The following is a 13,955-nucleotide window of genomic DNA, read 5'->3' as shown; positions in this document are numbered from 1 at the left end:
ATTAATACTAAAATATTGCTAACCTATGTTAACTAGAGATAGTAAGCCATCACCTACAGGACAGATGGGATCTGTGTGAGGATGGCCTTAGGCCTGAGCCTAAGCAACTAGATTTTAAAAACTCCAGTTTAAAACCTGCAGTCTCACCAGGCACACCCACAGAGCTCTGCAGTATGGCCTCAAACAACTTACTTCCCCTCACCCTGATAAACAGAGTGAAGCCCCCAGCAGGCTGTCTTTGCCAGATAAGAAGGGAAGATCAGGGTGGAGACCACCAGACCAGATATTTCTGACCCCAGGGTCAATGATGTCATGGAGAAATCTGGTGGTAGCTGATCAGGATTGAAAGGGGTCAAAAGCCCCCAATTTAGTGTAAATAATAGAGCTGATGAACAGGGATTCAGCCAGCCAAAACAAGGATGCACTGGAGAGCCTGATGAGGACCTGACATCCCATCACTTGTCATCTTTTCCTGATCCTCTGCGTGATCCTCACCGCTCTCAAACTCTACCGCCTTGTCTGGACCTTGGTGAGAACCGCAACTTCTCCCTAGGACCCTCTCCTCAAGCAGTCATCCGTTCCACGCCAGGAAAAGCTTGCCTTGGTTCTGAACCTGATCACCACGGTCTGAGTGAGTGTGCATCTGCTGGACATAAAGCCTAAGGCTTGAGACTTTTGAACTTAGCATGCAGAGGGAATGACTGTCACTAGCCTGTCATGATTAAGTGTGTTTTGCAGTGCCTAGAATTAATCTAGAATTGTTTGCTGTGAACTGATTATGTCTATTGCAGTGCCTAGCATTAGGATTGTCGTTTTTTTTGATTAAGAACCTATAGAATGAAATTGTATCGAGTAATTTGAGTGAATAAAGCATTGAAAGGGGCAAAAGGGCGTGGACATTCTTTATTTCTCCCCTAGACTGCATACGTCGCAATTTTTGGCCCCTCACAATATGAAACTGACTCCCAGTACTAATACTGATCCCAACTAAATGCAATGGGTAATTGTAAAATTCCAAAAGTTACAATTAAAACAAACTATTCCCAGGGCTGGGGATATAGCTCAGTTGGTTGAGTGTTTGCCTCACATGCTCAAGGCCCTGGGTTCAATCCCCAGAAGCACACACATACACACACAAAAAAACTACTCCCACTTCAAGATTGGTGTACCTAGTGGGGCATGGTAGTGTATACCTATAATCCCAACAAATATGAGGATGAGGCAGGAGGATAGCAAATTCAAGGCCCCAAGCTACTTAGTGAGACCCTATCTCAAAAAAAAGACTGGTGGACATGACCTGTGTTCAACAACCAAGACTTGGAGACCAAAGTCAAAGAAAATAGAGGTGTAAGGAAAAACAAACAAACAAAACCGATGCTTTGGCCCTTGCCTTCAAAGGTCAGCCAGGACCCAGAGAAAATTGGACTTACAACTCCAGTGAGTCACCCAACCTCCCAACTGGGGAGATTGTGAAGGCCCCAGAGAAAAGGAAGCTAACCAGTATCATTCTGCACAGAGGAGGGTCACTTGAGAGGGAAATGTCTCCAATGTTTCCAAGGGAAGCCACATGTGGTCATCAGTCAGCAAGACTCTGACTCATCCTGGCAGATGGCACAACTGGTAGAGGAAAAGACTGAAGGAGTGAAGAGGTGTTTCATAGTTCCTAAAAAGTAACCCTGAGGAATCTTAGCTCACTTTAACAGTGGGAAGGAAAGAGGTTACTTTTTGGTCACCTCCTTGGTCTCAAATACCCGGCAAGATCATATAACCAAAGACACATGTACTAATGTGAGGGTAAAGTAAAAGTCAAAGTACAGTCATGCATGAACATTTAAAAGGGAAAGACGTTAATCCTTTTAAATGTAACTTGAGAATATATAGTTACATTAGCCCTATCCAAAGTAAAATAGGATCTTATACATGTTTGACAATTACTATCAAGAGCCTCTGCCGAACTCATATTTGTCCTGAACAAATTTGAGTCTGCTTTTTTTTTTTTTTTTTTTTTTTTTAATTCAGATCTTAAGATGTATAGAGGGCCAAGCAAGCTGTAGCGCGCTTGCCTGGCATGCGTGCGGCCCAGGTTCGATCCTCAGCACCACATACAAACAAAGATGTTATGTCCGCCGAAAACTAAAAAATAAATATTAAAAAAATTAAAAAAAAAGATGTATAGACATGAGAAACTATTAAAAATTACTTGCCTTAAAAAAAAAATTACTTGCCTAATCTCACCTGGCTGTTAACACAATCAGGACCTTTGACTACTATACTTTTTAATCTCCAAGTAAAATTGGTAACTTCCAAATTACAACAGTTCCATGATGAAGCCCTTTCGCTCTTCTCAGATTTAGTCATTGTAAAGGCTTGTCTCCAGCACAATTCTTTAAATATTACCTGGCACAATGTTCCTATACACTGATCTCTCCTAGTGACTACTCATGGCCTGGATGCCATGGCTGAGCTCTCATTGACTTATAATATGGTCCATTCCTTGATGGCCGTAGTCCTACAAACAGGAGTCTGAATAATCCTCCAAGAGGAGTGCTGTCTTTGTGTCAACAAAACAGGTCAGGGGGCTGGGGATATAGCTTAGTTGGTAGAGTGCTTTCCTTGCATGCACAAGGCCCTGGGTTCACAGCCAAAAAAAACCAAAAGCAAAACAAACTAATCAGGACAGATTCATAAACTAATCACCCAGGCATCACAAATTTAGGGAGAAAGCAGCCCAGGGCTAGTTCTCTTGGAAGGAGACTTGGGCATAGTTCTCTTGGTTTTTCCCTTCTATAGAACTATTAGCTTCAATCTTCTTTGATTCTCTTGTTCATTCCCTATTAACCCTCCTCATTAATTTCATCTCTTCCTATCTAAAGGGCATCAACCTCCAGATGTCCCAAAGGCTTGCTGGGGTTTATCAATGTGTTGTGTCTGAGGTCCTGCTGCTATCATCAGCTGTATTAGATCATATGAGATGAAGATTCCAGTAGTGCTCACCTGCCATCAAATGTCTCCTCTTAAGCTAAAGCAAAAGCCCCCAAATTCCCTATCCTGACCACTTGGTAGCAAGGAACCAGACTCTGAAAACATTATTGCCCCTGACTAGCAGGAAGCAGTCAAACAGGTGATCTGTTGCCCCAAATCTTAAGGGTTTCAGAATTCTGAGTCCTTGAGGGACTCAGAATGTTAGAGTAGGCAGGTAGACAAAGATATAAGCAGGGGGATGGAAAGAGAAAGAATAGGGCTCAACCATCTTTTTTTTTTTTTTTTTTTTTGGTACTGAGAATTAAACCCAGGGAAACTTTGCCACTGAGTTACATCCCTATCCCTTTTTTAAATTTTTTATTTTGAGACAGGGTTTAAGTTGCTTAGTACCTGAGCAGCTGGGATTATAGGCATGTACCATCATGTCCAGCAGTTCTCCACTTTTTTTAAACTATGAAATCTTACTCACTTAGCCAGGCACAGCAGTTGGGGAGACTGAAGCAGGAGAGTTAAAAGTTGTAGACCAGTTTCAGCAACTTAGCCAGGCCTTGTCTCAAAATTGAAAAACAAAAAGCTAAAAGAACCCCTTCATTCATTTAATTGGGCAATGGGTGAAAATATATTTATAAGGTTGTTTCCTAAAGTGTTCTTTACACCTACAAATTGTAAAATAGCCCAAATGTTAAAAAAAGGAAGGATTAAGTTATGACATAGTCACAACAAACTATCCAGTTACTAAAATTATGTAGATAAATAATAATCAGAGAAAAGAGAAAAACCACCACGATGTATAGTGACAAAAGCAAGTTAAAAAGTTGTAGGGCTGGAGATGTAGTTCAGTGGTACAGAGCTTGCCCAGCATGCTGATGGTTTGAAATTTGCATCATTTAGACTTATATATGAAGACATAAGTATAGGGGCTGGGGTTGTGGCTCAGTGGTAGAGCGCTTGCCTAGCTTGTTTGAGGCACTGGGTATGATTTTCAGCACCACATATAAATTATAAAAAATAAAATAAAGGTCCATCAATAACTAGGAAAAAAAAGGCTGGAAAGAAATATATTTTAACATTTTTTTTTTTTAAGCATACTACTAAGCCAAGCGTGGTGACACATGCATGTGACCCCAACTATTCAAGAGGGAGCAGGAGGATCATAATATACTCGAGGCCAGCTTGGGCCATTTAGTAGGACCCTGCCTCAAATTAAGAGTGGAGGGAATAGCGGGGACCCTGGGGATTAGTGGCATGTACCATTGTCCTGGGTTCAATGGTGGGGGAAGGTTCTCTTTATATGCTCTTAACAATTCGATGCACTTGATGGACCCTTATGTAACTCTTGTAGATCCTATGCTCTTGCAGGCTTGAAACCCAACTCCTATTTTTTTATGGCGTCTAAATCGGTGCTTTTCACGCAGCAGGAACTTAATACCTGTTACACTGAATGTGCCTTTAACTTGGGTCCGGGGGACCCTGTATTAAGTATTTGCGATCACACAACATTCAGAATTTTTTTCCAAGAAACGTACAGGTGAGTGGACATGAGGCTTTGTGCACTTCCAAACACACCCTGGTTTCCTTGCTTCATCTTCTTTCTCCCCTCTGCCTCGCCAGCTGGGTCAGGAGCCCGAGGGTTCCCAGTCCCAAAGGTCCCTGCACAGCCCAGAGAGTTCCGCGGTAGACGCCAGGACGCCGTACAGCTGCTGTGAGAAACGCGGCGAGGCGGGGCCTGCGCTGCGCACGTGGTTTTGCGCGTTCTGAGCGCCGGCAGCCGGCCTTCCGGCGGAGGCCTCCATCTCGCGTTCTGGCCGGCGAGGCCCACGGGAGCTGCTGCCCGTACTCAAGATGGCGGCGGCGGGAGAGCTTGTCTAATGACCCAGGCGCGGAGGTGTAAGGCTCATGGCAGCGGCCGAGCAGCCGACCCGGGAGGACAGAGAAGAGGAAGAGGAGGAGGCAGTAAGCACTCTGTCGGAAGCCTGCACCGCAGTCGCAGTGATGGGTGTGCGGGCTGGGGGTGGGAAGGGCTCAGGGATGCCGTCGGCGGGAGGGAGGCCCCCTGGAGCTTGGGCCGCTTCCCGGTCCCTGGCGCGCAGAGCTGGAGAGCGTGTGGTCTCAGTCTTGATTGCCCCACCACAGTAAGAATGCAGAAGTGCATTCTCTCATTGAAAACCAGTTTCCACAAAGGTGGACGGACTCATTACAATGGGAATTTTTGGCTTTTTATGTTTATTGCCTCTTCCTGCTCGCTCACATGCTAGCTAGCTAACTTTTCTTTCTTCCAGCAGGAGCAGTTTGTTCTGGTTGAATTATCGGGAATCATCGATTCAGACTTTCTCTCAAAATGTGAAAATAAATGCAAGATTTTGGTGAGTCTTCTAGAATTGGGGGATTACTACAGATTTTCTTAAAACAAAAATTACTGGTGAATGTCTGCAATCCAGCTACTCTGGAGGCTGAGGCAGGAGAATTGCAAGTTTCAGGTCAGCCTGGGTAATTTGAAACAAAGGACTTCTAAGACATCACATGTTGTAGATTTGAACTGTGATATCTTAAATTATTACCTGCTTTTTTTTTTTCCTCCTTGCAGTTCTGGGGATGGAACCGAGAGCCTTGAGCATGCTAAGCACACCTCTTCCACCAAGCTATATCATGCGCTCTTATCCCTTTACCTTAAAATCCCTGGAATACTTCTCCCAAAACTTTGTGTTCTTATCGTTGATTGAAATAGACCTTGCTACTTCGGTATTAATTAAATAGTCTTTAGGTTGGAGCTCCTGGGATGAGAGCAGTGCTTATCTTGCGCTTGCTAGAGCAAGTTGCTCTTTAGTTTCCCAGTTTGGAAAATCATTTTCCTTGGTAGGGAGGTCACACATTGAAGGCTTGTTCTTTGGATGATATTTATGATCCTTTATTCTGTTGTAGGGAATTGACACTGAAAGGCCCATTATGCAATTGGATAGCTATGTCTTTGCTGGGGAATATGAAGGTAAGAAGATGTCAGATCAAATTCCTTTTTATGGGGCTGGGGTTATGGCTCGGTTAGAGGCTCCTGAGAGGAGATAGGTTGGAGCCTCAGCACCACATAAAAATAAATAAAATAAAGGTATTGTGTTATGATTTTTTAAAAGTTCCTTTTTATATATATCTTCCAGAGAAAGTAGCTTTTTAAAAAAATATTTTTATTAGTTGTTAATTTATTTATATATATCTGGTGCTTTACATATCCTAGGCAAGTGCTCAACCACTGAGCCAAAACCCCAGCCCTCTCTGTTATTCCTTAACAATTTGTCTTTGATTTTTTCTGCAGATACTCTTGGAACATGTGTTATATTTGAAGAAAATGCTGAACATGGTAAGTAATTACTATGCAAGTGAAACTGACTCTTTTTTTTTGCCCTCTGGGGATTGAAACCAGCCAGGGGCATTTTTATCACTGAGCTATATCCCCAATCCTTTTTTTTATATTTATTTTTTAGTTGTAGTTAGACCCAATACCATCATTCATTTATTTTTATGTGGTGCTGAGGATTGAACCCAGGGCCTCACACGTGCTAGGCAAGCGCTCTATACTGCTAAGCACAGCCAGCCTTTTTATTTTTTATTTTGAGACTACAGGGTCTCCCTAAGTTACTGAGACCTCTAATGTGATCCTCCTACCTCAGCCTCCCAAGTTACTCCCAAGTTATAGCCCTGGCTCCTGTAATTTAACCCCTAGTTAAATTGTTTGCTTGTTTCATCTACATTATTTGTAACAAGCTGGGTTTGGTGGTGCATTCCTGTAATCCCAGCAGTTTAGAGGCTGAGGCAGGATGATCTCAAGTTCAAAGCCAGCCTCAGCAACTTAGGGAGACCCTGAGCAACTTAGAGAGACCATGTCTCAAAATAAAAAATAAAATAAGCTGGGGATGTGGTTCAGTGGTTAAGTGCCCCTGGATTCAATCCTTGGAACCAAAATAAAATAAACAAATAATTTGTAACATACCATATATAGTAAGTTTTAAAATTAAACATCTCATGTGCCTAATTTTCTAGCTGCATCATATTCTATCATTTGCCAAGCTGACTCAGCTTATAGTTAAACATTCCGGTATACCCCTTTCCAAACTTATTCTTTTTTTCTTTTTTTAATTATTTTTTAGTTACTGATGGACCTGTATTTTATTTATTTATATGCAGCACTGAGCTACAACCCCAGCCTCCCAAACTTATTTTTTTCTCTTGTATTCAGAGGTAATTTCCTGAGTTTGCTGTTTATCTTTCCTATATTTAGTTCTATGTTACATATGTGTGCGTCTACATACAATAAATAGCACTGTTTTATATATTTTCAAACTTGACCTGGGGTATAACTCAGTGGGAAAGCATTGCCTAGCAGGTGCAAAGCCCTTAGTTTGATTTCCCTGGCACTGAAAAGCAAAAAACAAAAAATTTCTATAACATGCTAGGACCAGGTGTGGTTCACACCTATAATCCCAGCAACTCTAGAGACTGAGGTAGGAGGATCCCAAGTTTGAGGCAGGCTTCAGCAACTTAGCAAGATCCTAACCTACTTAATGATACCCTATCCCAAAATAAAAAGGGCTGGAGATGTGACTTAGTGATTAAGCGCAGCTGGGTTCAATCTCTGGTGCCAGTTAAATAAATAAATAATGACATGCTGGGACTGGGGATGTGGCTCAAGCAGTAGCGCGCTCGCCTGGCATGCGTGCGGCCTGGGTTCGATCCTCAGCACCACATACAAACAAAGGTGTTGTGTCCGCCGAAAACTAAAAAATAAATAATAAAATTCTCTCTCTCTCTCTGTCTTAAAAAAAAAAAAAAAATGACATGCTATACAAATAATTCTGTAACTTTTTTCTCTCATTTTAGGATTAAGATGTTTTAGGATTCTACTTCTTATATATTAAGTGCTAATTTATCTCTTTCCCTTGCTGCTTAGTATTTTGTGACTGTATCACAGTTTATTCTTTATTTCTTTTCCATTTTACTGCTACTATAAATGGAAACTGATATTATCCTTTTTGTTGTTGTTTCTAGTATTGGGGATTGAACCCAGGGATGTTTTACCTTTGAGCTACATCCCCAGCCCTTTTTAGACAGAGTCTTGCTTAGTTGCTGAATTAGCCTCAAATTTGGAATCCCCTTGCCTCAGGTTGCTGGGATTATAGATATTTACCACCTTGCCTAGTTTGATAATACACTTTAGATAACATGGTGATATGTTTTATTTTCTCACTATAAAAATGCTCCTAGCTGGGTGAGATGGCACACACCTATAGTTCCAAATATCCCCCAGTTGCTCAGGAGGCTGAGGCAGGAGGATTGGAAGTTTGAGGCCAGCATCAGCACCTTAGCAAGACCCTATCTCAAAACCAAAAAGGTTTGGGAATGTAGCTCAGTGGTTGAGAATGTCTGGGTTCAATCCCCAGTACCTCCCTCCCCCAAAATGAAAGGAAGAAAGAAGATTGATGAGTGTGTTGTCTTCAATTTTAGTTGAATCAAGTGTAATTACTGATTTGACCACATATCAATAATTTCATTTTCAAATTGTTAAATATCTCTAATATCAGTTTACACTCAAAGAGCAATATATAAGTTTTTCATTACTTCACATCTCAGAGCCTCCTCTTTCTGCCTAGATCCACATGATTCTAGCAGGGATTGTCAGCAATTTTTTTTTTTTTTCCCTAAGCTTTCTTTTATAAATGGAAGTGTGTGGGGGTGTTGGGGTTGTGGCTCAGGAGTAGAGCGCTCACCTTGCATGTGCAAGGCCCTGGGTTCAATCCTCAGCACCACATAAAAATAAATTTAAAAAAAATGTATTAAAAAAAAAAATGTCCTCACTCCAACCTCTGATATCAAGTAATAAGTCTGACTTTGGTCTAGCCCTAAATATTTTAAGTGCTAAAATTATAGATCCCATTACTCTATGGCCAAATTCCTGACCTCAATTTCCCACTTTAGGATTTGAGCCTATGAGGTCTATGACTCTAATCTCCCTCATAGCTTTGCATTTCTCTCCCTTGTAGGTGTGTGTTGTTTTTGAATCTAGTCAGGGTCTTCAGGTGGTAGTGTTTTACCTATCATTTCTCTGTGCTTGGAACAGGAGAGATAAATTGTACTTTGAACTTACTGTACCATGGTAATAGGAAGTAGTTTAGTCAAACTCCATAAACTGGCTTAGCATCATTATTTGCTGGTATCAAGCAGTGTAATAATTGAATTCATTTTTATGTTCCAGTGGATGCAGAAGGCAATAATAAAACACTGCTAAAATACAAATGCCATACAATGAAGAAACTCAGCATGACAAGAACTCTTCTGACAGAGAAGAAGGAAGGAGAAGAAAACATAGGTTAGTTCACTTAATTCTCTGAACAGAGGTGCTGTAGTATTGTATCTTATAATGACACATTGCTAGCTGAATGGGGTGGCAGACACCTGAATCTCTGACTTTGAAAGCTGAGGAGGAGGATTGCAAATTGAAGCCAGTCTCAGCAAACTAGTGAGACCCTTTCTCAAAATAAAGAGGAAAGACACTGGGAATGTAACTGAAAATATGGAAGCAGAGTACTTGCCTAGCATGCATGAGACCCTGGGTTCAATTTCCAGGACTACAAAAACAAAAACAGAACATGTTGCTGCCAGGTTATTCCCTGTACTCTGTAGTAATAACTGTATGTAATATGTTCAATTTTATCTTATTTATTTTTTAGTCCTGGGGTTTGAGCTCAGGGGCATTTTTACCACTGAGCCATATCCCCATTCCTTTTGACTTTTTATTTTGACACAGGGTCTTGCTAAGTTGCTGGGGCTGGCATCAAACTTGGCAATCCTCCTGCCTCAGCCTCTTAAGTCACTAAGATTTCAGCCATGTGCCTCAGAGCCCCACTGTAATGAGCCTGTTTACAAGCCAATATCAGTGAAACCTAAAAATTAATAGACGTTCATTTGGGTTAGGGGTGTATCTCAATAGTAGAGTGCTTGCCTAGCATGTGTATAGATAGGCCCTGCAGGCTGGGGATATAGCTCAGTTGGCAAAGTGCTTGTCTTGCAAGCACAAGGCCCTGGGTTCAATCCCCAGCACCAAAAAATAAATAAAAATAGATAGGCCCTGAATTCAATCTCTAACATCACAAGAAATAAGTTAATGAGTAAAATTGAGAATGCTGCATGAAAAGTACCAAACAGATTTAAAATTCAGCCAAACTTGAATATAGGTGAGGAAAGAAACTAAGAAGTTTGCCGAGAAATGTTATACGATTTCCAAGCCTTAGGCAATTTAGCAGTATTTCTCTTTTTGTCTATTTCTTTCTGTGTCTCTGTTTCTTTCCATCTGTTCACAAAAAGCCAGCTTGAAAATGGAGTAGTTATGCTAGTGTTTGGCATTTCCAAGGTGTAAATGCAGGGCATCCCCTGGGAACTTGGCAGAAGAAGCAACCTTCCCCAACAAGCTCACAGTTGGAGGAAGTTGGCTTTATATGCAAGCGAAACTGTAGGACAATAATTGTTCATCCTGAGTCTAGTTCTTAGCATCCATTTAGTCTTCTGTAGTTGTTGACATCACAGTCTAGAGACTGTAGAGCAGAGTGTCTTGCCCTACACAGGCACATGTTTGTGGAGCTTAACACATAATAAATTCAAGGTTTAAAACTTCATTGTTCAATAACATATTTGATATTCTAGTCAATTAGATGCTACTCACATGGCTTATTAGATTTATTGTTTTAGGCAAGAAATAAATATTTGAAGATATATCAATCATATAGAAAGTAAGTGTATACACAATTACATAGAAACCTTTGTTCTTATTGTGTATATCCCCAAACTATTCCTTTTTCATGTGTCCTGTTAAAAATAATAGGAAGAAAGTGCTAGGTTCAAGAATGAGCTTGAAAGGGAAAGACATATCATAAGCTTAGCTATTATTTATATTTTCTTATTAAAGGAAATTCAGAATTTCTTCTCTTGGTATTCACTATTAGATTATTAATCTAGTTCTTTGGGAAGATATGGATGTTATGTTCAGTCAAATAAATTAGCAACCATCTGCAAGTGTGTTCTCTCTCAATTGCTGCATAACAAATACCCCGAAATTTGATGGCTTAAAGCAACAAAACTAGTATCTTACATTCAGTAATCAGGAATTTAGGAAGAATAGAGGTAGGTGGATCTGATTTAGGGACTTCCTGTGATTTTGCAGATATCTAATGGAATTCAGTGGATTCTTAAAGGACAAGAGGGGGAAAGAAAATGACTAGCATTATTGGAACAGACTTTGATTGTGGGGGCTTAATTGAGAGGTGAGGGCTTTGCCTATGAGTGTGGAAAGGAGCAAAATTGGTTTCAAGGTGATTTTTTTGTTTGTTTGAGACCTTTCTTATTTCATTCACAATTGAATGTTCCAACTTATAAAATTATGAGAATGATGCATTCTACTGTCATGTATAACTAATTAGAACAAATTAAAAAATAAGAAATGAGAATGAGAGGGTATGGGAGTGTAGCTCACTGATAGAGCATGTGTTTAGCATATACAAGGCCGTTGGTTCAATCCCTAGCACCCAACTCTACCACAACAAAGAAAGCAAGAAAGAGGGAGGGGAAAGGAAAGAGAAAATGATATGAAAGTCCTGACTTGGAAGGTAATATAGTAATATCATATAATAAAATTGGAGGGAAGTAGCTGTTTTCTTTAAGGCATGAGAAGCCAGTGAGGACTTAGTTTCTCAGAATGAGTCAAGAATTTAACTGGAGTGGCTGGAGTTATGGCTCAGTGGTAGTGTGCTCTCCTAGCACATGTGAGGCACATAAAATGAAATAAAGATATTGTGTCCACAATATCTTTATATCAGCAACACATAAAAATGAAATAAAGATATTGTGTCCACCTACAACTAAAAAATAAATAAAAAAGGAAGAAAAAAGAAACTCTTTAAAAAAAAAAAAGAATATAACTGGAAAAGAGGCATGGAACAGTAATTGAAGTTAATTGCTTATAGTAATTGTGATGATACATACTCCATTCCAAGGCCTCCATAGAAAATGAAAATTACATAATTATTTTATTGATATTTATATTTAGTTTATTTTGGGGTTTTGCTTTGACATATTCATTGGTTGAAAATTTAAAGAAAAACGGACAACTAAAATTTCTTTTTCATGTTTCTTTCTTGGCCTGTCCCCTATCCCCGCCTAATTAGGTGGAGTAGAATGGCTACAAATGAAGGATAATGATTTCTCCTACAGACCTAACATGATTTGTAGCTTCCTACATGAAAATGAAGATGAAGTTGTAGCTGCAGCCTCAGATAAACCTTTGGAATTGGAAGAGCGGGAGATTCAAATGAAAGACAGTTCAAACCTGATCTATGAACAGGAGAAATCACTGCATTTGGAAACAGAGGAGTCAAGTCCTCTTGTTGATATTCCTTCTTCTGAGATGGAAGGTTCTGTTTTTACGGAAACTCAAGGTGCTTCCTTGGAAATCACTCCTAGATGAAATGATTTTCATATATTTTTTTTTTTGTTGGCCATACATTTCCAGTTATAGCACAATTTTAATATACCGTAATCATTCAGGACCAGACATAAATTAAATTTTTTAGGTATGGTTTAAATGATTGTAGGTCGTTTCTCTTTTATTTTGATGAGTACATTAAACTGAGAGTTTACCAAGGTAAGAAAAAATTTTCTATAGCAGCTATCACAAATTACTATAAACTTAGTGACTTAAAACACAAATGTACTGTCTTGTAGTTTTATAATTCAGAAGTTTGACACTTGTCTCAGCCTAGCTAAAATCTAAATGTTGACAGGTCTGTGTGTTCCTTTCTGGAGGCTGGGATGAGGATGAATCCATTCGCTCATTCATTTGTTGGTAAAATTCAGTTTTTTGTAGACAAAGTATTGAGGTCCCATTTCCTTGCTATTTGTCAGATAAAGGCCATTTCTAGAGACCACCATGTTCCTTGGCTCATGGTCCCCTTGTCTTCAGAGTTGGTGTGTGCCACCGCACCTGGCTTCTACTTCCACTTTTAAAGTACTATTTAATTACAGTGGGCCCATCTGGATAATTTCCCCTCTTTAATTTGTCTGAATTACATCTACATCTGGGTGCGGTGGTGTATGTCTAATCCCAGCAAATTAGGATGCTGAGGCAGGCGGATTGTAAATTCAAGGCCAGCCTCAGTAACTTAATGAAATCCTAAGCAATTTAGCAAGCACCTATTTCAAAACAAAAGGATTGGGGATCTAGTTCAATGGTAAAGTGCCGGGGTTCAATCCCTACTACGAAAAGAATAAATTTAATTGAAGTCCCTTTTTTGCCATGTAATTTAATATACACAGGAATAGAACCATTAGGATATTATAATCTTTGGGATCCATTTTCAGTTTACTACAATATTTTATCTAAGAACTGAAAAAAAAAATTTAAGTGCTTAAGGATAAGGGGATAATTCCTAATATTACAACTATAATTTCACTCCTTTCCACTTGAGAAAGTTTATTGAAATTCAACCATAATAATCATCTTTATTATAACAGTAACCTAGATTTGCTCCACTCTATAATTTTTTTTTTTAATGTAAATATTTAGTGCTGGGAAGCAAAATTAGAATCTTGGGCATGCTCTACCACTGATCTATACCACCAGCCCTCCCATTTAAAGTAAATTATTCACAAACTTTGATACTTTGTTATAGATTGGCTGTATGGAATTACCAATATTTAATTGTTTCTGACTGTGAACCCAGAAATTTGTTACATGTATCCTACTACTAATAAGTTAGAACACACTTCATATTAATTACATGTTACAATTGATAGAAATATAACAAGGAGACTGCTAATTGCCTGAGCCATTATCTCTCCACCCCCTTTGTGTGTGTGTTGCTGAGATTGAACCCAGGGCTTTGTACATGCTAGGCAAGTGCACTATCACTTGCTGTATTTACCACCACCTCCTTTTTTTT

General features: G+C 39.7%; 1 protein-coding gene across 2 annotated transcripts; it reads left to right on the top strand.

Annotated features, from left to right (window-relative positions):
- The first annotated feature begins 4,742 nt into the window (after nt 1–4,742).
- On the top strand, nt 4,743–13,672 carry Gtf3c6 (general transcription factor IIIC subunit 6). 2 transcript variants are annotated; one of them, XM_076859841.2, is made up of 6 exons: nt 4,743–4,935; nt 5,265–5,345; nt 5,902–5,965; nt 6,287–6,331; nt 9,221–9,334; nt 12,183–13,672. In XM_076859841.2, the coding sequence occupies exons 1-6, from the start codon at nt 4,879–4,881 to the stop codon at nt 12,479–12,481; spliced, it is 660 nt and encodes a 219-aa protein (XP_076715956.1). In that variant the 5' UTR covers nt 4,743–4,878; the 3' UTR covers nt 12,482–13,672. The 2 variants fall into 2 exon arrangements, with proteins under 2 accessions (XP_076715956.1, XP_076715955.1); XM_076859840.2 differs by having other exon boundaries at nt 5,262–5,345.
- The last annotated feature ends 283 nt before the right edge of the window (nt 13,673–13,955 follow it).

Source organism: Callospermophilus lateralis, chromosome 6 (assembly GCF_048772815.1).
Source record: "Callospermophilus lateralis isolate mCalLat2 chromosome 6, mCalLat2.hap1, whole genome shotgun sequence".
Classification (NCBI taxonomy): domain Eukaryota; kingdom Metazoa; phylum Chordata; class Mammalia; order Rodentia; family Sciuridae; genus Callospermophilus; species Callospermophilus lateralis.
Note: the sequence above shows the minus strand (reverse complement) of the source record. Positions and strands in the feature narration are given on the sequence as shown.

Coding starts and splice junctions, on each gene's coding strand:
- Gtf3c6 (XM_076859840.2), top strand. CDS start 4,879: ATGGCAGCGGCCGAGCAGCCGACCCGGGAGGACAGAGAAGAGGAAGAG. Junction 6,332..9,220: donor TGAAGAAAATGCTGAACATG/GTAAGTAATTAC, acceptor TTTATGTTCCAG/TGGATGCAGAAGGCAATAAT. Junction 9,335..12,182: donor GGAAGGAGAAGAAAACATAG/GTTAGTTCACTT, acceptor CCGCCTAATTAG/GTGGAGTAGAATGGCTACAA.